This window comes from Emydura macquarii, unplaced genomic scaffold (assembly GCF_026122565.2).
Source record: "Emydura macquarii macquarii isolate MOO-44397 ecotype Brisbane River unplaced genomic scaffold, CSIRO-AGI_Emac_v2 contig_554, whole genome shotgun sequence".
NCBI classification, from domain to species: Eukaryota; Metazoa; Chordata; order Testudines; family Chelidae; genus Emydura; species Emydura macquarii.
The window spans coordinates 3,495,042-3,518,056 of NW_027130691.1; the positions used below are offsets into that span (position 1 = coordinate 3,495,042).

The 23,015-nt window shown below is 45.1% G+C and overlaps 1 protein-coding gene across 4 annotated transcripts in view; it reads right to left on the minus strand.

Annotated features, from left to right (window-relative positions):
- Positions 1-22,799, minus strand: part of ACACB (acetyl-CoA carboxylase beta) — a 60,566-nt gene extending 37,767 nt beyond the window's left edge. The window contains exons 1-10 of one of the 4 annotated variants that reach the window (XM_067539462.1): positions 22,544-22,799; positions 20,273-20,944; positions 7,360-7,492; positions 5,701-5,839; positions 5,097-5,206; positions 4,170-4,251; positions 3,671-3,769; positions 2,412-2,521; positions 761-871; positions 33-242 (exon numbers count right to left, since the gene is read on the minus strand). In XM_067539462.1, the coding sequence (XP_067395563.1) occupies positions 33-242; positions 761-871; positions 2,412-2,521; positions 3,671-3,769; positions 4,170-4,251; positions 5,097-5,206; positions 5,701-5,839; positions 7,360-7,492; positions 20,273-20,877 (1,599 nt within the window). In that variant the 5' untranslated portion in view covers positions 20,878-20,944; positions 22,544-22,799. Of the gene's footprint in view, positions 1-32; positions 243-760; positions 872-2,411; positions 2,522-3,670; positions 3,770-4,169; positions 4,252-5,096; positions 5,207-5,700; positions 5,840-7,359; positions 7,493-7,781; positions 8,028-14,184; positions 14,208-14,836; positions 14,944-20,272; positions 20,945-22,543 lie in introns of those variants that run through there. The other 3 variants (XM_067539459.1, XM_067539460.1, XM_067539458.1) reach the window with 3 other exon arrangements.
- Positions 22,800-23,015: the final 216 nt, after the last annotated feature.

The following is a 23,015-nucleotide window of genomic DNA, read 5'->3' on the forward strand; positions in this document are numbered from 1 at the left end:
CATAGCCCACCAAAGAGACCCAGAATACCTACTTGCTCCATAAAGTCAAACACAGAGGGAGCTGCTACCGTCACCGGTGCCTCTTCAATTATTTTCTGATGCCTGCGCTGTATGGAGCAGTCGCGGCCAAACAATGAAACCGCGTTCCCGTACTGATCAGCAAGGACCTGCACCTCCAGGTGCCGGGCATGCTGTGCTAATTTCATCACAAAGATGGGGGACCCTGGGGCCTCGCTCTGTACCTGGGAGGATAGGAGACAAGCGTGAGAAACACATTCACATGGTGGATCTAGGCTCATGTATTCCCTGACATTGATGACCCGTGTAAAACCCATTCCCCGGGGGGAAATTCACCACTGGCAGAGGGCTGGCACCAGGCCTGGGCACCAATACAAGTATCATTCATGCTCCTGATTCCGTTATGTATTGAACCTTTTACATTTTAAAAAATATATATAAACACAGTGTTTGAACTGAAGATAACCCTGCCCCCCCGAATATACGGCAATGAAATCAGTCAAGGGGACACTGGGGAACAAGCACTCTTCTATTAAATACACTTTTAAAGAGAAAAAATTAAAAGGCAGGATCTGAAGGAGCGGAAGGCTTTCCCAGTGCTTCTGGGGGGAAGTTAAAAAGGCAGGTATGCTTTTGGATGGGGATGGAGGAGGCAGTGTCCTCCTCGGTACCTCTTACTTGTCTGAGGGGGTGAATTAAAAAGGCGGGATTTGGGGTGAGAACTCTCCTCAGACTCTCTCACTTGTTTGAAGCAGCCAGTGAATTCCTCCGCGGTCTCCACTTTCCGGATTCCTTTGCCACCACCACCTTCCGAAGCCTTTATCATCACCGGGTAGCCAATCCTCTCGGCCGCCTAAAGGAGGGAAAGGGACAGGAAGTTGAAAGGGAAAGGTTTAGATGTTTCTGGGCCAAATGCAGCCCTGGAGTAAGTGGGTTCGGCTCCCATCTAAGCCCATGGAGTCGGGCCCCCTCACCCTGGAGTTCAATTTGTCCAGCACAAACACAACACACACAGTGGCACTCATCGAATCCCTCTCAATTTAACAGAAAGGGCGCTGGTGGCAGATCAGCCTCTGGGAGGAGTGCTCAGCTCTGGAAGCAGCTCCCATCAGCTCTGATCCAAACCAGTCCCAGCGACGGGACTTCAGGGTACCTCTGTTTTGCACAGGCTGCTGCAGGTGGTGAGGTGTAGTGAGAGTTTGGATCTTCATTGGGGAAGGGAACACTGTATTGAGTAGGGGGCTCGGTTCGACTGGCTATTAGGGGTGTGAAAGTCACTGCTGAAATTTGTTTTGTTTCTGTGACATACACTTGGGGCGAAGCGCTCTGGAGAGGCCCTTCCTATTAGGAATCCAAATAAGGAATAGATTCATAGATTGTATGGGCAAAAGGGACCACTGTGAACATCTAGTCTGACCCCCTGTACAAAACAGATCACAGAACCTCCCCAGAATAATTCCTAGGGCAGAGCTTTGAAAATCACCCAATCTTGATTTAACCCACCATGACCCTTGGTAAATTGTTCCATTGGTTCACTGCTCTCACCATTAAAGATTTACACCTTATTTCCAGACTGAATTTGTCTAGCTTCAACTTCCAGCCATCAGATCGTGTCATACCTTTCTCTGCTAGATTGAAAATCCCATTATTAAATGTTTGTTCCCCATGTAGGTACTTATAGACTGTGATCAAGTCAATCCTTAACCCTCTCTTTACTAAACTAAATAGAATGAGCTCCTTGAGTCTATCACTAATCCTTTAACAATTCTTGTGGCGCTTCTCTGAGCCCTCTCCAATTTATAAACATCCTTTTTGAGAATGGACACCAGAACTGGACACTGTATTCCAGCAGCGGTCACATCAGTAACAAACACAGAGGTAAAATAACTTCTCTACTCCTACTCAAGATTCTCCTGTTTATGCATCCCAGGATCACATTAGCCCTTTTGGCCTTAGTATCACACTGGGAGCTCATGCTCAGCTGATTATCCACCCCACCCCAAAATCTTTTTCCGAGTCCCTGCTGTCCAGGATAGAGTCCCCCATCCTGTAAGTATGGCCTACAGTCCTTGTTCCCAGATGTGCACATTTAACCATATTTAAAATGCATATTGTTTGCTTGTGCCCATTTACCAGTGAACCGAATCACTCTGAATCAGTATCCTGCCCTCTTCATTATTTACTACTCCCCCAATTTGTGTGTCACCTGCAAGCTTTAGCACGATGATTTTGTTTTCTTCCAGGTCATTGATTTAAATGTTAATCAGTGTAGGACCAAGAATGGATCCCTGCAGGATGTCCCTGGAAACACACCAGGTGGATGATGATTCCCTGTTTACTATTTCAAATAAAATGAACTGAGAACTGAGCCACTGTTGGGCTGGGATCTTTACCTCCAAGCCTTCATCCACGTCCTTCACGCAGCCTTGTGCATAAGTCTCTCGGGAGACACTGATTGTTCTCTGCTGCTCACAATCCTCCTCTGTCCATTCTGCCACGAGACCTAGAGAATTAAACATTGGCCTCAGAATGCCTTAATGCAGCAGAGGGGCACATGGTTACAGAGGGACCTTACAAACTCATTCTCTTGCCTCGGAGACCCACAGCACATGGCTGGATTTGGCAAGTTACTGAAGCTTTCTTACCAACAGCCCAGCCACAGGAACTACTACAGCCATATTTCCACTATGAATCACATGGGAAAGCAAGCAGGGGTGCAGAGTTTGTCTGGAGAGCAACAAGGCCCAATTTAGCGGGGTCCAGGTGTCTTCCCCAAAGCTCTGTTACATGGGAGAGCAGCCCGGAGCCAGAGAACAAACATCCAGAGATCTCAGTGTTGCTATTACCCGTGTGTTTTGGGTTTTTTTAAAATCGTTCCTGCTCTTTTTTTAAACAAATTGGGATCTGGCAGCCCTCTGGCTGTGCCGCACCTGGGAATCTCACTGCGGCAGAGATCTCAGATTAGTATCTCAAGTCTGATAAATATTGAGCCATCAAAAGCCACAGGGCTGTAAGCTGAGCTGACTCGTGGGCAGCAACACCCGTAAATTTTCTCTGCCCTCCGTTTGCCTGTACTGTGGGAGAGATCAGGAAATAAGCCCCCACCCCTAGAGAGCTGAAGGGCAGACACAAGATAAGCAGAAACAGAGGGGAATGAGACACAGAAGAGGGAAGGGAGAAAACAATGAAGGTGAATATATAAAGGGAGAACAGCTAAGGCAGGAGGAGGAAGTGGTTACGAATAGAGGAGTTTGGAAAAAAAATAAGACAGGATAAAAAATTACTTATAAAGGGTAAAAGCAACAGTCGAGGCCCATGGAAGAAGAGACACATCAAGACAGAGAAGGAGAACTGAAGATTCGGAGGAGAAAAGGGGAAAAAATGAGGATTCACAGAACCCCTACTTTATACAGCAACTGGAACTGGCAATTTAATGGTGGATTGGCTGTTCGTGGCAGACAGAAAAGTGAGCATTTAAATGTGCTTGGGAAGAAGAGAGGCGACACCCCAGCCATGATCTGATCCCTCTGGCTAGTCGGATCCCCAGTTTTTCCCTTCTGTAATAAGTTTGACAGCTATGAAATGAGACAGAAAAAAATCTAACACAAACCAAGTTCGGACAAAGCATCTCTCGCGCAGAAAGCGCTCTTACCACTTCCACTCCACGGCAACGTGGGGATCTGGACAGTCTGGGCTACAATGGTGGAAGCCACTTTGTCTCCCAAAGCCCACATGGCTTCACTGGGAGGACCTTAAAGCCAGCAGGAAACAAAAACATGAAGAGGTCAGTGCCTCAAACTCCCTGAAGCTCTAAATCACTTTTCAAAGAGAGACATGGAGCTCCATATCCCACTGACCCCCCCACTCGCATCAAACGCAGCTGAGTAAAACCACACATTTTACATGGAAAATAAAGAATGTTACTGGGAGGTCTCCATGAATCCTGCGTTGAGAACCCCCATGTTAGAAGACTGGTGTGTGTGAAGCCAATACGCACAAACCCCACACTCAGAAATGGGAAGAGTGCTATCCTCCAGAAGCCAGGGACCCCGACACCTTTGTTAACGCAGGGTACGTTACTCCCTTGGACAGTGATGGGTTTTGCTGGTTTAAGCAGAGGGCTGCACTGAGGAAAAAAGCAAGAGCCCTACCTAGGAAAGCCACCCCATGTTTCTGCAGCAGCTCTGGAAGCTTAGGGTTTTCAGAAGCATGGCCCCAGCCAGCCCACACGGCCTGTGATGAAAAAAAGGCAGTGAGTATAAAGGGATAGCTGTCCGCACAGGCATCCTCCTGTCTTTTGCTCTCAGCATCCTGCGCTGCCCTCTAAAAGAGACAGGCTCAGATCAGCAACACGGATCCCAACACTCTCAAACTTCCACGTCCTAACTGCAGCTTAGGCCTCTCTCTATGCTCCACCTGCTTCCCTCCAAGAGTAACCCATGCTATTAGTTACAAGCTTGAAAGGCCTAAGTGGTCTGGGAGCCATTTACCTGAGGGTTCACCCCTCCCACTCTGTCCTGTCATGGCGGTAACCATCTGTGTGGCTCTTGTTCTCAGTTCCTCAAAGGACTGAGCCATGGTACCCTAAGCAGAGGGGCCATCTAGCCCCGGGGCACCTTCCCCCACATGCCACAGCACCAAAGGGGCACCTCTGGGGGCACAGACTAAGGTACAGGTGTCTTCCGGTCTTCAAAGGTCATGTGTGTGACAGAAAGAGAGCAGGGATGGTTCCAGAGCCATTTCTGTTAATAATTTAGCCACGAGACCCCCTCCACAGCTGCAATGCAGGACACTGCAAATAATTATCCAACGATCAGGAGCCGTAGCCTCAGCTCTTCAGATATAGTTAACTCTCTCGTTGCCCATGGTTGCCAATGGAAATCTTTCCATCAAGTTTGCACAGGCACTGGCAGGCCCTAAGATCTCTGGCTGTCCCCCCAGAATTACCTGCCTAATGCCAGGACCCGTTTCCAGGCCATCAACTGTGTCCAGGATGATTCCTGAGCTTCAGGTTCATAACTTTTGAGTGATCACCTCTAACTCATGACGCCCAAACCCCTGTGCACCACCGTCTGTACCTGCACAGGAACCCTCTTGGAAATATCCACGATCAGCTCTACGTTTGCATAGTTGTTGTTGTTGGCTCCCCCAGGGACGGGCACATAGTGATCCGCCATTTTGATGTACTCTGGAAGAGAAAGTCCACTCACTGTAGAGTACAGAGCAGCGGGCTAGTCGGGGGACTAACACACACAGCAAACTTACTGCATCGGAGCTGACGCTTCAGCGTCTATTATGGCCCCTCCCCCAGGGAACTGCAGCCATGGCAAGCTTGCATGCATCTCTGTAAACTGCAAAGCAACCACAACTCCAGACCCCAAGAAAGATTGGAGGAGGAGGGAAGAGGCTAAATCTATCAGTGGGTCTGATCCTACAGTCCATGCAAAGGAGAAACCCTCACTGAAAACATTGGGCGATGACCTGGCTCATGACTGCAGGCGCTTGTGCTGAATGGCCTCTGACTAAAACCAGTCGATACATAACTTCCCAGATGAGTGCTGAGAAGAGAACAAAGAGGCAGCAGTGCCGGCGCCTACCAGGAGGTGCTTGCAATAGGTACCGCAAGGACAGAGGGGAAGCAAATGTCAGGTACAGGTTAGATTTTATGGATCTAGTACTTACCTGCATTTGCTTTCAGATCTTCAGGTGTAACCATGACAACGAATCGAATCGCGCGCTCATTTCTGAACATTTCATAGGCCCACCTGCGGATGGAACGCATGCACTTCACAGCAGCAATGCCATTGTTTGCAATCAGAACCTGGAAACAAGAGACAGAAAGAAACACAAGGGTCAGAGGCAGGCGTCTGGATCTGAATGGGCTCAAACCTGCAAAAAGGCAGAAAGATCCTTCACTTCCACCGCAAACAGAGGCCGGAACACAGCACCTTGCAGGATCTGGCCCTAATGCTCAGATATGGGAACTGTAAAAAGGCTGATACCTCATTCAAAATTCTGCCAAGACACCAAAATTGCAGACTTTAGATCACTGGAAAGGAGTTATGTAGTAACAAGTCTGTTGGTTATTACACACAGTAGTGTTATTAACATGGAAGATCTATGCTTGTAGGGACAGAAGAATATCAGAAAACAGGGAAAGATGCATTATAACAGCCTACACAGCTCACAATAGCTCCCTTCCAAGAGCTGAACTGTGCCCTTAGTTTGTATCAAATAGGCAAAACTTTTGCAGGTAGTCTGCAGATGAAGGAAGAGTTAGGCTAGTTACCCTTTCTACACAAATGAGGGAAAGCTGAAACACAAGTTCAAATTCTGCTCTTGGTTACTCCACTGAAGTCAAAGTAGTTATTCTGGATTTATTCCAGGCACAATGGAGAGGAGAATCTGGCCCAGTGTCTGCAATACAATTCATAAACACCCTGAAACATAGAGGGACTCTCAGCCACTCATTGAGAATTAATTGCAATGTCTGTTCCCATCAAACTGAACCAGTTCAGGAGTAGGCTGCCTTAGAATGCCAGAGATGAGGCTAGATCCCTATTTCAGAGGGTATGTCTATACTGACGGCGGCAAAGTCGCCGCCGCCAGATCGATCTTTCTGGATCGATTGAGCAGTTAATGTAGATCCGCTAAATCGATCAGGAAGTCGACTGAGTAAAACCATCCCCCCAAGTAGCGTAGCACTGCCTTGACGGGAACTGTTGCAGTGAAGACACCGCGCAGAAGAGAAGTACAGCAGTCGACGGGAGTTACACAAGCTACTCTGCGTAGTTTGTGTAACTCCCATCGACTGCCGCCGAATCTCCAGGTAAGTGTAGACCAGGGCTAATAATCATGGTTCTCAGAGCTGTGACTTTGCTGCCAATCTTCATAATGCAGAGTCTGAGCCAAAAAGATTTACTTTTGGGATGGTGGGAAAACATTTTGGCTTAGAACTGACTGGCTTCTACAAGTAGCACCCTCCAGAAAGATGGGAGATGCAACACAGGGAGTCAGGAAATGAGGGTTACAATGAGAAGACAAAGGGAAGGACTCTTCAGGCCAACAGTGGAGACATAGGGAGAAGTGGGTCTGCAAACATACTAAAAAAACTGCAGAGCGGAGACACTGCTCATGAGTTCCAAAGAGTTTTGTATTTGTAGGGTCCATTTTGATGCTTTGACATAACTGGCCTATGTTAATCTGCTAGGAACTTCCCTACCAGGAGCCTACAAAATATATGAACAACAGTCCAAGAAACCAGCATCCCAACTGCACAGGGAGCTAGGAAGTGCACACATCCCCATGAGCACACGCCAGACTGGGCGAAGGGCAAGGTACCTTTTCAATAACGTGGTTCCCCCCAAAGCGAGTCACGAACTCAGCAGGTGAGGCGACGGTGAAGTCCCTGTGGAGATCCAGCTTCTTTTGCTCTTGGCCTCTCTTGACCAGGTGCAGCCCTGACATGCTAGGCCTGAATCAGGTACAAAAACACTGCTTTTAAAAAACCATCATCAAAGCAAGGCTGCTCTCTGGATACACAAACAGTTCTGAATGGCAGAGTCAGATTGATGGCAAGCTTGGGACTCTGAAAAGGAATAAATTTTGCAAGCCAAGCCACAGCCGAAAACTTAGTAAGATAAAAAACAAACCATAGCAATAATACTTTGCTCCTCCAAGCAAGGGTCTCAAAGCAATGAACATCCATCAGTTAAGCCTTACACCCGCGATGAGGTAAATAAGGATATAAAGAATTGCTTTACCCACTACTAATAGGCAGACACTTCTGAGACAGAACACAGCAGCTGTTTAACTGCACAATACACATGGGGTGAAGTAGAACACTGTATTCAGTTGAGAGACATGAGAGCAGTAAATTTAGATAAGCGAAATGTAATTTTTCAAAGCTGAATCCCCTACTCTTATGCAAAAGTAACAGGATATCTTTAATGACGCCAAGTGACCAAGACCATGGCTATATGTCACTGATTTCAAAACCATTGATAAAAGGCAATTGTGCTGCTAGGAAACCCATTCTACCACTATACGGATACCCTGAGAGCAGTCCTGGTGTTTGCATTTCAGACCACAAAAGCGCACACATCCAAAATCAAGGGGGAATTTCAGGACTGTTGATGGACAAGGCTGAGTGTGTTTTTGTAGCTACAGTTGGGATAATGACAGGGCCATGACAAATACTAATCTGCTTCCTGCCGGACTAAGAGTCACAGATCACACAATGCTGGAAACATGCCAACACACCGCTCATAAGCAAGAGAAACAGTAAGAACCCAGTGGCGACAAAATGCAGATTCCACTCAACACTCGACAGCAACAGCGGAGTCCCTTGCCAAACTACAGAGGCTTATTAAACACACACACACACACACACACACACACGGGGGTCTCTACAGCTGTGGAAGGTGCTGGCTAAGGCAAAGCCTATTACAAATTAACTGAACTTCAACGGGGAAAGAGAGTCATTTCCTGGCAGGAAAGCATTCCATTTCCAGTGCCTGGTTTGGCATGAAGTTAGTTTGCAGTTACATAGCAAACTATCTCCAGATCCCAGATACCGTCACGTGTCCACTGTCCCCACCTCCTCAAAGGCAGGCATTGTCATTTGAGACTTCTGTAACTTCAGGACAGATTCAGCACTTTATTTACCGGGTCAAGTCCTGCACCCTACCCCACACACACTGTATCTCTACCTCTGCCAGAACAGAAGGCAGTGGAACCAGTACAATTCTCCCGCACAGGCCAGTGGAGGGAAGGCAACTTGCAGGGGACCCACACAGAGGGTGTGGAACGCACCTCTGTAGGGGCTCACCTGTCCCCCAACATGCAGGGGGAGGTGGCTTGACAGGCGAGCCAGAGAGGGACATAGCTAGTAGTTCCCATCTGGACCTCCATGATACTCCCCTGCAGACAGACTCCCAATCACTCAGGCTGTGCACAGCACCTCGGGTTTGGCTCTTCCCAAGCAGGGGCCTGATCTTTGACGCCTGTTCCTTAGGCAGGAGAAAAGTCAGAGTTCCATACACTGGAGAACACAGATCTCGCCAAGTAATAAGCACGACCTAAGGCTGCGGTTTAAAAAGGCAGGTTAGGCCTAGACTAGAGGCTAATGGCTGGCTCTCCAAAGAGGGAAAGGAAAAGCTAGTGGCCGAAACGGCTTCATTTTTATGATCAATGTTGTGTGTTACAATCTTTCAACCAGCTGGGAAGACTTCAAAGATTAGGATCCCCCAGACCTTCTGCCGGCCAGGCAGGGTGCAGCCCACAACACGCCCACCTCCAACAAGCAGAGTTGAGATTCACTGTCAGACAGTTGCATCTTGTAACTGAAGTGGATCACCACTTGTCACCAAACAAATACCCTGCAATAATCCAGAATGCAGCTGCCCTGGACAGGAGTGGTGAAGCACATGGGCTGGGAGAGCACTGACACAAACAGGAGATTCTGAACCCACTGTGCTTCATGTGACAGAATTCCAGCTGTCCTGTGAAATACTTTCCAGGCATAGCATGGCTGCTGCCTGAGCTTCACTTGTTTACAAACGCTGTTTCCCACTGTGTGCAGCTGTAAGTCTGGAGTATATTTTTGCTTTGGTTTAGATACTGTGCTGTTCTGCTTGGAGGGGAGGTGTGAAGTTAATATCGGTATTACAGTACCACCCAGGAGGTGACAATGGAGATCAGAGTCCTGTTGTGCGAGGCACTGTAAGAGACTGGCGCTACACCGTAGTGTTTACACTCTAAACAGACAAAGGGTGGGAAACAGAGGGGACAAGTGACTTGGCCCAGGTTACACAGCAGTTCAGTGGCAAAACCAGGAATAGAAGGCAGGTCTCCCAAGTGCCAATGCCCTGTCTGCTGGACCATATTGCTTCTTGTACGTGGGAACTTATGCGAACAAGTCTGACACAGTTAGGACAGGAACACGCAAAGCATGTCATCCAGAGACAAGCTGCTTTTTCACTGCCCCTAGAGCTGGTCAAAATTATTCTTTGTACACAGTTCGGCCAACAAATTTTAACATAACAATTTCAGTTAAATTATTCACAATTCTCTTCTTTGGATTCAACCAGATCTAATTATTCTGAACCTTTGTCTAGTATTCCAGCAATCGTTACACAGAGAAAATGCATAAGAGAAAAATTAAAATCACAGCCGTTTTTTTTTACAGGCACACTAAATCTCATCCTTAACATCTGGAAAGCCATGTGTGAAAAGCTAAACCAGTAAGTCATTGGTAAGCTTGTGCATAGTACACATATCTTTAGTCCATTGTTCTGAATACCATGTATAGAAACCTAAATAAGAACTGTGATAGATAAGAAGGGGAGGGATTTAAAATGGGCAGAATTAAAGCTGTGATCTGAGAAGCCATTTATCAAACTTGGGCATCTAAATTAAGACACCCACTTGTGTGCTCTGTTCTGTGCTTCGGGCCCTAGGGGTTGGTCGCTGTGAATCCCACGGTGTGTGGGGACCCAGTTACAATGCAATAACATCATGACAACTAAACCAGGGTCAGTCAAGCAGCATGGATGTGATCCAGTTATCAGCTACGCAAATTAAGCAGAATGCATTACAGTGTTAATTATTGCCTACACAGGATGCATTAAATGCAGCATTTCTCTGTTGCTGATACTGACAAATCTTGACATTTCCATGTGCCCTTTAAAACATGGGAAAGTTCCTCCCACATTAAAAAGGAAATTAAAGCTGGATTGATACTTTAATATCAGAACCGTTGATAAAAAAAAGTTACAGGACCTCCAACCAATGAAAAACACAATGTTCAGGGTGAATATGTCCCACAGCTTTAGATGAGACTGTCAATTTTCATAGCAAGTTCCTAACTGCATCTTATTTTTAAACAACAGTGGAAGAGGACCGACTGATAGGATACAGCCAACAATTCTTTGGTCACAAGTATACATAATACTACGCACTGTGCGTAATTAGGGGGAATATTATGTCATCATGGAAAAATTCCCTGCAGTTTTCCCATTAGCAAAGCCCATAACAGCACAGAATAAGCTGCATATCAAATAAAGAGAGAGACCTCCTGGTCACCCTTTTGATAGCAGATCGAGCTAGAATCTCCATTTAGTATCATTGCAAGACGTAAGAGAGTGATAAACTGGCCCAAAACACAATATATTCATTTACATTTATTCCCTACATAGCTCCATATTAGCTATCGCCAAAACCACTATGTCTTCAGACTGAGAGCAGCAGCCTATGCCAGTTTTATTTCAACCTAGGGCTTGCTGCTCCAGCCTGCCAGAGTCCTGTATAAGAACCTATTTGGAATACAGTGGAATCCCTCCAACCCAGCTATATTGCTTCTGTCACTGTTAGGCCCTTGCTCAGCCCCATCATCACTTATGCTTCTCTACTACTGCTGCCATCTGACCAGATCAGAAGCTCATCTCAGCTCTTGATCTCTTCCTGCTGCTGCTCCGCCCAGAACTCCTGCACCTTGCGCTTCCAATCTTTCTAACTGCAGCTGCCAGACAATGTAAGGATTTGAGTAAGTTGTTCTCAGCAATCTTAACAGAGGTACCACAAAGGGTACAGCAAGTGTAGAAGATGTACCTCCATGGTGACTGTCACTTCCTGAATATATTCCGGTCAGACAGTATAACCACAGATCATGACACCCCAGTTCAAAGCGGTCCCAGACCCTGCCAAAACAACAGATGCAAAACCTGCAGCCATATCTCCATTGCTACAATGATCAATAACCCCCACAATGTGCCTTTCAAGATCCATGGGTCCTACATATGCCTATCACAACATGTGGTGTACCTCATCCAGTGCACTAAATGCCCCAACAACTGTGGGTCAAACCAGACAATCATTACACTCTTGAATGAACTCACACAGGAAAATGATAAAAGACAAAAACACCACATCCCCTATGGGTGAACACTTTTCACAGAGTGATCACTCTGTCTCACCTATCAGTCCTCATCCTCAAAGGAAACCCACACAATGCTTTCAAAAGATGAGCTTGGGAGCTTAAATTCATAGTTTTGCTAGACACTAAAAATCATGGATTAAAAAAAAAAAAAAAGACACTGGATTTATGACTTATTACAATAATCTATATAACCCACTAACAAACCCCCTGCTTCTCTCCCCCCACCCTTCTTTCCTTCCTATGAGTGGAAGGGTGGTAATTGGCCTCTTCGCCTTGAAAGGTCCCTTGAAATATAACTACTTATGCTAAACAATCTGTTCCACCTCGTCCTATTTAGCTGTGACACTCTGAATACGTTTCCCAGACTTCAAGCAAGAATTCTGTGCAAGTTCGAAAGTTTGTCTAGCTCACCAACAGAAGTTAGTCCAATAAAAGATATTACCTCACCCACCATATGTCTCTAATACCCTGGGACCGACACAGCTACAAAAACACTGCATATGGTATAAACAAGAGCTTGGCTTATCAGAAATGAATGGGCTTTGTTGAAATCGAAAGCGTAAAAGCTAAAACGTAGGGTGAGGGAGTAAAAGAAGGAAGGTGCAGAGCTGTGTTTTAGAACAGACAGAGAGGGAACTAAACATCATGAATTCAATAACCTCAGGCAGCAAATGGGCAATAGCAACAGACACAGCTAGACTCATAAATGCTTTTACTATAACCATACTTTGCACCTACTCACGACCTTTCACACAGTTATTAAGTCTCACAACCACGCAATGTGGTAGGCCTTTCTTATCTCCAAATCACAGAAGAGAAGACTGAGGTCGGCTCTACAAGATAAACTGACATCTGTATAACTACTTCGCTCAGGGGTGTGAAAAAAGGCACCGCTGCAGTTATACCAACCTAAACCAAGGTGTAGACAGTGCTATGTCGATGGGAGGGCTTCTCCAGTCAACTCAGCTACTGCCTCTCGCGGAAGTGGATTCACGACCGACGCTGAGAGGAGAACTCTCCCATCAGCATTAGTAACATCTTCCCTCAAGCGTTACAGCAGCAGCGTTCGAAGTGTAAATCTGCCCTAGGCTCTGGCACAGAGATGCTATGTGACTTGTCAGAGGGAAACACAGCAAATCAACACTAGTGCTGGGACTAGTGGCCAGGTCCATGCTCAGTCTTCAAGACCATCCTGCTTCTCTGCCACATGCTTTGTTGTTTTTTCCATGGAAGCATGAAAAGACCAAGCCTTCAACCAGCAGGAGCCTCACTGAATAAGAGAGGCGCTTTGAAGTAAGCACGGTTCTGCCCATGCACATCATATTGCAGGATCAGGGCACTTGCTAGTCATGCAATCAGCACGCAGCAATCAAATAAACAATGCTATTTGTGCCTAGGACACAAAAGAAAAACAAGCATATAGCTTTGAACAGGAAATCAAACATGCTGACAGTATAATACTCATTTTCTTATCGGTCACTAAGTACTGGGCAGAATACTGTCCCCCGACCCCCAGGCCTGGAAACAAACTCATAGGAACAATTCCTACTCACAGAAGTAATCTCAGTGCCTTTAACTCCAGTCAAGGAGTCTATTTGCAAAGGCTTTGTAGGACTTGACCCTTTCCTTTACAAAACTTACTCAGACAACATTCTCATGTAAATTTCATGGATAGGAATTCTTAATGATCCAAGGAATACTTGCAGGTAGCTAAGGCCCACCTATTCAGATTGTGTTTACTCCAGGAGTGTCAACCACAAGTGTTCAAAAGTCATAAGAGTGGCTTATAAATGCCAGGACTTTTTAAAATACTACACTCCAGGTTCTTTTTATTTGTCTTCTGGATTTTGAGAATCTAGGGCTCATAGTTTTAAGTTTTTCTCTGCAACCTTAAGAGCCAAAAACTTACCCCCACCCTTCTCCCAATGAAATCAGAGATTCTCCCATCAGAAAAGGCTTCCAGGAAGTGGGGCTTTAAGGAAAGCACCAAATAATGAGCTTTGCAATAAAGTTATGACTGTATTGCTAACTCATACAACAAAATAAAATTTCTCCAAAGCTAACATGCCCAAAAGTTCCCTCCCCCAAACTCCCAGAATACTCTTTTACATTTCAGTGAGAACTGTTTCAATATCAACCCCAGCCTGCAAAGAGCAGTGTGTAAACAATGCAGGGCTATGCTACAGCAGGACATGATGAAACAGAGTAGCAGCTAAAGAGAAACTGACCCGTTCATTTTTCATTGTCCCAGCTTCCTGAAATTCAAAGAAAACAAACAGTATAAAAAAGTCTGATTTTAAAAGGTTTTAACTTTAATAAATGCAGGGAAGTTGGGTTTGTTTTTCAAATAAATGATTTTTAGTTTGACAGCATCTCGCACAAATGCAGCAGTAAAAAGAACCCATGACATGCTACGAAAAATATTTTTCAGTGCAGAGAAAAACCACAGATAACTCATTGCCACCCTCAGAAAACTAAAGAGAAAAAGATGCACAAGAAAAGCTGCTGCCTTAATCTTTCTAAACACATGGACTGTTTTGTACATTCACAGCACTGCACAAACATTCATTCACTTTCACATTTAATCAGAAAATAAAAACAGTCAATGCAGTTTGCAGAAGGCAGTGTTTACGTAACAGCGACCCACGACCGCTAACTTTCAAGGAGGGCTTCCCTGCACACACCTCAACAAGTACAAGGACTCATACTCGAACTCTACTCAGAACTAGGAAACTGGTAAAGAAAAACCCTAGACATGCATCAGAAAGCAGCAGCTGCCTCCTGTTGTTTTGCTAAGAGGAGAAAAGTTCCAGCTGTTAGGAAAGTTGCATGCTGATTCCCTTTTCAAGGTACAACATTTCTTTCATCCCAGGTGCCAACCTTCTCAGACAATGGAACCAGCTGAAGCTGGACCCATCTTCTCCCTCCATTCTGGAATTAAATGTATGATGGGTTCCATTGCAGAGTCTAGCCCCAGTGCTTCCTCTTCCTCCTCCATGTCTTGGTCTCTCTTCCCTGGCCCTGCCCCCATTTCTTCCCCTTCCAGCTAGAGTAGTAACAGCGAACTCTTTAGCAGCACCATGTGGCACAGATTAGGAACTTTACTAACATGACCTTGGGCTGCCTCCGCTCACTTCTCTCTTAAAGCAACAGAAGCTCAGAGCAGTTTCACCATTACCAGATACCTACAGAGACCAGAGTTTTGTTTTGCAAAATCAAAGTAGGGACGGGGTGGAAGTAAGGATTGAAGCCAACTCTACCCTTACTATATACAGTGCATGTGTATGTGCAAAGGCAGGGAGATGGCCTTGACCTGAAGCCTTAACATTTTGCATTTCCTGACAGGGTTCAAGTGACAAAAATTTGCATCAGTGCAGGTGTTTCCAATGTGCAGGGTGATGCATCAACAGAGCTAGCTATGGTCCCTACCCTGAAGAGCTTGCAGACAATGGACGAATTACAAAGGGAAGAAGAGAAAGAGAATCAAATACATATAATTTTATAGACTAAATCATTTGCCACCTTTTAGTTAATTTCATAATTATATAAACAAATGATGACCTCTGCCCAGCTTAGCTATGAAATGTTGGTTAAGTTCTCCCAGGCATCATGGCTGAAGTGTGTTTGAAAATGGATTTGAAAGATTTGCTGTCATTTTTGTTTCATGCTGCAAACTACTCTATCAGTCTTATCACAGGACTATGTATAACATGCTCATGCCATGGCAGGAAGCTAGCTCATGTCAATGACAACCTACATGCAGGGCAAGAACAGATGCAATGAGCAGGGTGGGGCTTGAACTGTAACTCTGGGTCCAAACCTCAATCAAACACCTCACAGGAGCCCATGTCTGACTCCAGATCCCACCTCCATAGCATGCCCAGCCCTAGAAACGATAAGCACTGAAAAAGCAAAGTGCATTATCTGAAGAGCAAGCTCCCCTCCCTGGTAAATGAATAAAGATAGGCCTATTGGATTCATTGTTTTATGGCTGGTCTGCTCCAAGCTACACATACAAGCGGGCAACTGAATGCTGGATGCTCATGTTGGGAGGGGGTTAAATGAATGGTCCCTTCACCAGGTAACAGGGAAAGCTACTATTCCTGCCCATGTCCCTGTTCTCATGCTGTGGAAGAGGAACAAATGCTAGAGCAAGCAGCCGTGAGGACGCTGCACCCATCCTGCACACCCTGGGGCTGGGATCCTGCGCCCACTGAGGTCAATGGTGCAGCATCAGGCCTATAAAGGTTACCTCTGGAGATAGCATCAGCCCTGCTGGCTTTCAAAAACCCTCCCTGGCGAGGTGCCTGAGCAGGATCAGTACTCTGGTAACTCCCATTGCCTGTGGATTTCCTCTTTACACCTAAGGTTGGTGGGCGAGGAGGCTGTTGCTCTCACGGCCCCAAGGGTATGGCTCCCACTCCCTCCCCTGTCCTTCACCCCTCTCCGACTCCCCACACAGCTTAATCATTCTCACTTTTTAGCAACAGGTAACCCAAGGAGTTAAGAGCAGACCCAAGGCAGGACTCCTCTTTTTTTAAAATGAGGACACTGTTCCACACCCAGTCTGTGCTTTACTGCAATAACAACAGCACTGTCTAGTTTGCAAGCTGTTTTAATTGTATCACCTCCCATTTATTTGTTCAGCCCCTCATGTGCCTTAGCGGGAGGCGCTTTAGAAACAAGTTATTAATTAATACGTAACGCTGACATTTGCAAGATCAGGGCCAAATCTGCAGCTCGAGCATTTTGCCCAAGGAAAGACTGCAGATTTGATTCCATTAACACCAGCACCTTTCGTCTCTGGATCTCGATAATTTACTAACAGCAATTCACTCATCCTCACTACCCTGCCTGCAAGTTAGATCAGCATAATTAGAAACTGAGGTCCGAGGAGATGAAGCGAATTTACCCAAGGCCATCAGAAGAAGCTGGTGATAGAGCTGGGAATAGATCTTAGGAATCCCAGTTCCCTACTCTAGCCACCAGGTCACACACACATTCTCCCACATTTGAAAAGTAAACATTTTTTTCTGCTTTATGATTCTTGCACTAGCAGCTGAAAGCGCCCTGGCAGGTGCAGTTTCCTTTGCTACAGAAGGAAGGGTATTGAGAGTTCCCACAAGCAGCAGTGCCAGCAGATAAAATTCTGCTTGACCATCTCCATGGATAGGAGTGGGGAATACAACCGGTCACCAAAGATCACACACAAAAGTAACTTGTGTGTCATGCTGAGGGTCTGGGATCCCAAAAAAGAGAAATAAAAATCCAACCTGAATGACTCCCTTCCTAACAGCAACTCCTTTTTCTAAGCATCTGACCCAGCAAGGTGCTGAGCAGATTCTGGATTCAACAGGAATGGGGGTGCTCAGCACCTCACAGGATCAAGCCCAAACTTTCACCAAACAGTCAAACACTGTGATCACTTAAGGCACAGGCTCCCACTGTTGGGTGACAAGCAGTTCACGAATGCTCACATCTGTGTATTGTTCTCATTTAGGGTTTTAAAAGCTCTCTTACCTCTTACGACTAAGTGCAAGAATTCAGCAGCTACAGAGCAGGTAAACCCCACACAATGGTATAATCCGCTGATCCAAGATCGGAGGAAAAAAGCCCTTTGCCTCAAGTCTAACTCAGCCCCAGGTCACCTTATTAATCTCTCTTAAAGGGATACACATCATTTATTAACAGCTGGTAGCTGTTTCAACACACTCAGAAACCATGCGTTTACAAGGTCTGGCAGGTGGTCTTCATTTTACTCATTCCAGTGTCTGAACAGCATCCCTCTCCCCACCCCACCTCAAAACAGAGATAGTCAAATACTGTTGTAAATTTCTGAATTAAGTATTACTTTTGGTGTAGTCCAAAGACAGGGAATAACACGATTAAGTTATACACCGTACAAGGCTGTATTTCTACCTGGATTAGGAGGGCAAAAAAGTTTAAATTAATTCTGGCCAAATCTCCCTGACTAAATGATGCTGCTAGGAGAGTGTAAAGGTCCCACCCCTGACAGTGCACTGCAGATTTATTTAGAATAATTACTGAAAATGGTTCCTTAAAATTCCATCATGGTCAGTTGAGTCCAGGACTTTCAGACAGTATAGGCACAACGCATATTAACACAACTGTATACCGATCTAACAGCAGGGGCAATCGACTAACTAGGCACACGTGTGTATGCAATCACCATATTTGCACATGCAGTTGCCATTAACTGTGCACTTACCGTGTGTGCTTACAGTGTCTGAAAATCATGCCCAGAGTTAGCCCAAATAAAATTGCAAAGTTACTGAGCAAAACAAATACCTTAGAGTTTATCTGTATGGTGTAAGTGCAACAAACACAATAATGTTACCTTGTATTAAATATGGTCTTATCCTCCCACCAGTGAGACAAATTCTGCCCTTAATTACTTCCATACAAATCTATTAGTGAGGCTAACATGAGGGTAACCGGGGGCAGATTTTTGGCCCACATGGTGACTATTGGCAGTGACAAGGTAGCAACATTTGCACAGACCAACAGATGGCATGCTTGAAGAAGAAAAAAAGCCACAAGTACACAAGGGAAAAAACAAAATGAAAGAAAAAGCAGAAGAGAAAACAAAGAAGTGATCTGATTTTAACTTTAGTGACTGTGTTTAAAGGGGCACATCCAATGGACAAAAAAAAGCACATTTACATTTGATATTTTTTAAACAATTGCAAATAATATCTGTTATAACAAACCTGGAAAGAGATTGGGGAAGACAAAAATCTATTTTTTTGCAGTGTTTCCTTTGTGCTTTTGACAGTACTTTGTGTATAGTCACTTTCTTTCCTTTGCATAGTCAGTCAGTGAGAAAACACACACACACACACACACACACACGATTATAAAGCTACAAAGGTTGGCAGGGCAACTCAGGCCAAGCTGACGTATCAACCAAGTCCCTCAGCGCAGTTCAATGGTTAAAATACACCTTACGTTATTTCTCTCATTTTAAGTTACTTAATTCAGCTAAAATCTTTTCTTCTTGTCATGTAATTCTGGACTTTTTTTTAATCCTACTAAACACTTTACAGAGTTGGGTGAAATAATTCAAGGCTGTTCTAAAGAATCCCAGACAGATGACTAACCTGCCATGAGCAGCCCCCGTTAGCAAGAACTAGGATGACTTCCCTAGCTGCTGAATCCAAGCTGCAACTCTCTGACCTCTCTCCTCAGACAAAAGTCACGGCACAGCTCATTGGCAAGAGCAGGCTGGTTAAGTTGAGGCCGCTTGGCTCTGGCAGTGCTTGAGCACAAACAAGGCCCTTTGAGAACTGTTCCGGCACCTCTGCTCCCATGCATCGTATGTACGCAACATGTGCAGAGAGGAGAAAGACAGTTCTCTGCATAGACACTGAACACAATTCTTGGAGCTACACCGCCTCAAACCGCTGCACCGAGTTTTTTATTTTATATCCATTCTGAAAACAAATCAACAATAGACTTTACACAGTGGCATTTAGTTCAAATTAGAGATGGGTCTGAGATGCAACATTTGCATCAGTATCACAGGTAGGGGCTCTTCAGAACAGGTATCCCAGTCCAGATCCATTTCTAATTCAAACAGGGGTACTAAATACTCCTCCAAGCTCACCTGAAAGGCCCCTCAGAAACCCAGCAACGTGTACACCTCAAGGCTTAACATAGAGGTGGCAAGTCTAGGCAGACTACACTCTGCAGTTCCATATCCTATTATTAATCCCCCACCTGTCCAGTCCACATGTAATAAATTTAATGCACCAGCAAACAGCTCCTTGGACTTTGCAACGCTGTAATATGCATAAAAAGCCTCTTGAAGCCAGCATGACCTTGCTAATTTGCACTAGTGACCAGGACAACTATTGGGGATTACTGACAATTGCAAATTAGTGAGTGAGGCGCCAATTCCACAAAGCACAGCGCATGAGCTGCTGTGAAGTGTAGCTCAGGTTTAGATTTAGCAATGCAAGTGCTCGCTATAGCGCTGGCTCCCCTTTGAAACCTTGGCTAAGACGTTGGTGTTTGGGGGCAACATTATAAAATGCAGAGACCAGCAAAGTGTAGATTAAGGGAGGTTCTACTCAAACTCCAGCACCCCAATTGTGTTCATGGATAATAAAAGTTTTCTATTGAAAAACAAAATTTCATTAAAAAAAGAGCTATAACCAGTAAAATGTGCGTGGAATGGGAATTTGGGGTAATTTTTCATTTTATAACTGATTCCTATTTCCCACATTCCCCTGCACTTATTTATAAATGGTTCTGAGCAAAAGAAGCTGAAAAAAAAATCTAAGGGCTCTTTACCTCATGGTTGTGGAAGAAGATCCGGACTCTGACAGTGATGTTAGTGAAAAAGACTCAAAAGAGGAGGAGGAACCAATGCTCGCCACACTACTGCTTCTGCTAGTGACTTTAAAGGATCCGGCAACAAGCTCATCATCAGAGGAGTTATCTTCAAAAGAGCCCAGTACAAATTTTGCCCTTGCTTGTCTTTTGAGCTGTGCCCGAGTGTGTTCTATAAACTGCTCCTGCTTTTCTCTGGAGATGGAATTCTTTAGCTTTAACTGCTGATTTGATGAAGGAAGAGGACCTTGAGAGAAAGGCCTTGCTAAACTGTTTGCTGGAACATCACGTGCCGGTGGCAATACATCAGAGGAAGAAGGGATATCTGGAAGTTTATACTGCCAAAGTATACTTGCTGCTTGCTTAGAGGCATCCTCGGACACTTGTTGAGAAGACAGCGAGGTCTGAGCAGGCCCTGCGGACTGGGGTGATGCTTCAGCCCTCTCCTGAAGTTGGCGTGTTGACCCTTTTGAAGATTTCTCATTGTTTTCAAAGGCTGCTGGTGACTCTGGACTGGGTCTTTCAGTCTCTGACTTTATCTGATTAATGGGCTGAGAATTTGCCATTTCAGTCCGAATAAACCACAGCAAAAATCAGACTGGACAACAGAGCCGGCAGTACCATTCAAAAACCCTACAAGAAGAAGAGATGCATATGTATAAAAGTCACAATCTAGTTCAGCTAACACTAACAGGCAGCAAATGGACTGAGACAGACGCATTCTAAGAGAGAAAGACTGGCTGGATTCCAAAGGCTACCACAGGATCAAATAGCACTGTAATACGTCTGTGGTCACAGCAGATGTCACAGCTCCCACTATGTATCCTGTCAGAGTACTGGGAACTGTATTACAGCAGTAAGGACAGGAATCAGATCCCCTTGCTCTAAAAACACAGACCTTGCTCCGTGAGCTAGCAAGATTCTCTATTAGCTGTTGGCAGCGTACGTTAGATTAACAGAACAAAAGGGCAGCCAGCAGCCAGACCTTTCCGACCTCTCCCCTCCCCACTCCACCCGCACAGATCCTGTGAAAAATAAATAACAGAAGCATAATCCTGGTTAAGAGATCTTCAATTATATGTCTAACACCCACAGAACATTCAAGGCCGAAAGCAGTCATCTACTTTATATTTTGCCCAACAAAATCCTTCCGACAAACCTTTTTGCTTGGTCCTTCATTCAGCACTTCAACCTACTACAGCTGAACTGAAGACACTGTTACGGCACAGGCTATTTTTACTTCCTAAAAACAGAATCTTGGCAAGAGCTGACTGGTGCTATGCACTGAGCTTCCCCTAGATATGCCTAATAGGCTAATACAAGTCAACAGCATGGCTTTTCCCCCACAGAAACGTGATACTCTAATGATTATAAGTTTACATGACTTATGGAAACAGCAGATGTGCATTCATATTGACATTAAATTCTAAGCCAACACCCCTGATTTTGGGCTATTATGAAAGACCATCTACAAGGACTTTGGTGTAGCCACATTTAAAAAGGGGGACACCATCATCTTGGATGAGAAAAAAATAAACATTTCTCCCTGAAAACTGGTGCCCTCTAATCACTAGCATCATTCAAGATCACTAGAACTGAAAGACATTAGCAGAACAGTTATTTCCCTCTAGGTTTTTTCTGAGCTTGTTCATTTTGCGTATTTGACAAAACCTTGTGTAAAATCAATTTAGATTGTAGTTTAAAAGAAAAATCCAGATTATAATATATGAAAAGCGTGAGTCTACCAGAAGATTTTTTTTTTTAAAGTTAGTTATAAAAATGGAGTGGACTCAGCATCCTTTTAAGTGTATCACTGCTTTACAGTCACTTGCCATCTCATCTGCAAAGTCCTCAGCCTGACTGCTCTACCCAGACACACAGGATGCACGCACCAGGCTCCCACAGAATTGTGGTCTCAAAAGAGAAACACCCACCAAGATACAGAACCCTATCCTAGGTCTAGCCCATCTGCATGCAGACATACACAACTGTGTGCACAGACACACAAACGAGTTTCATGCCACCAGCATTTATTTATTACTGTACAACAATTTCCCCTGCTACAAATATCACATACCAAGAATTCTGGCTAGTATGGAAGGGGAGGAGGTAAACTCAACATCCGCTTCTCTGAAAAGCTCTTAATTCAAATAACTGACAGATTTTGGGGGGGCGGGAAGAGAACATCTCCCTCTCTTTTTAGAAGCTTTTCCTCCCCAGCACCGTACTTACCCGCTCCCTTTTCCTTGTTTACAATGATTGTGCTGGGTTTCTCCCTGTTCACCTGATGTAGGATGATTCCTGTGGCTCCAGAGTGGCTGAGAATTTCACAATTTAAGGGCCTTAAGAAGAGGTCCAAGCAGGTCCATGTGCAGCATTTATCATTATCTTTTGCAAAACCCTTGTGATCTGGCATGGATAATCTGCTTCATAAATACAAACCCTACCTCAGGGGCACCCACAAGGCAGCCTGCACTCCCAACCTGCGATTTTCTATCATGAGCCAAACAGAGGCTGGGATATTCCATCTCCACTGGCCCCTTGCAGTGATCCGAAAGGATGAAATTTGTTCTATTTTATGCAAATGATTCAGCCCTTCAGCTTGTGGCAGGCTACAAAGGTGTCCTTGGTGTTCTGACAACACAAAGAAAGGGGAAGGACACTGCCTTTCTTCCATGCTTTGCCTGTCTAGATTGCAAACTCT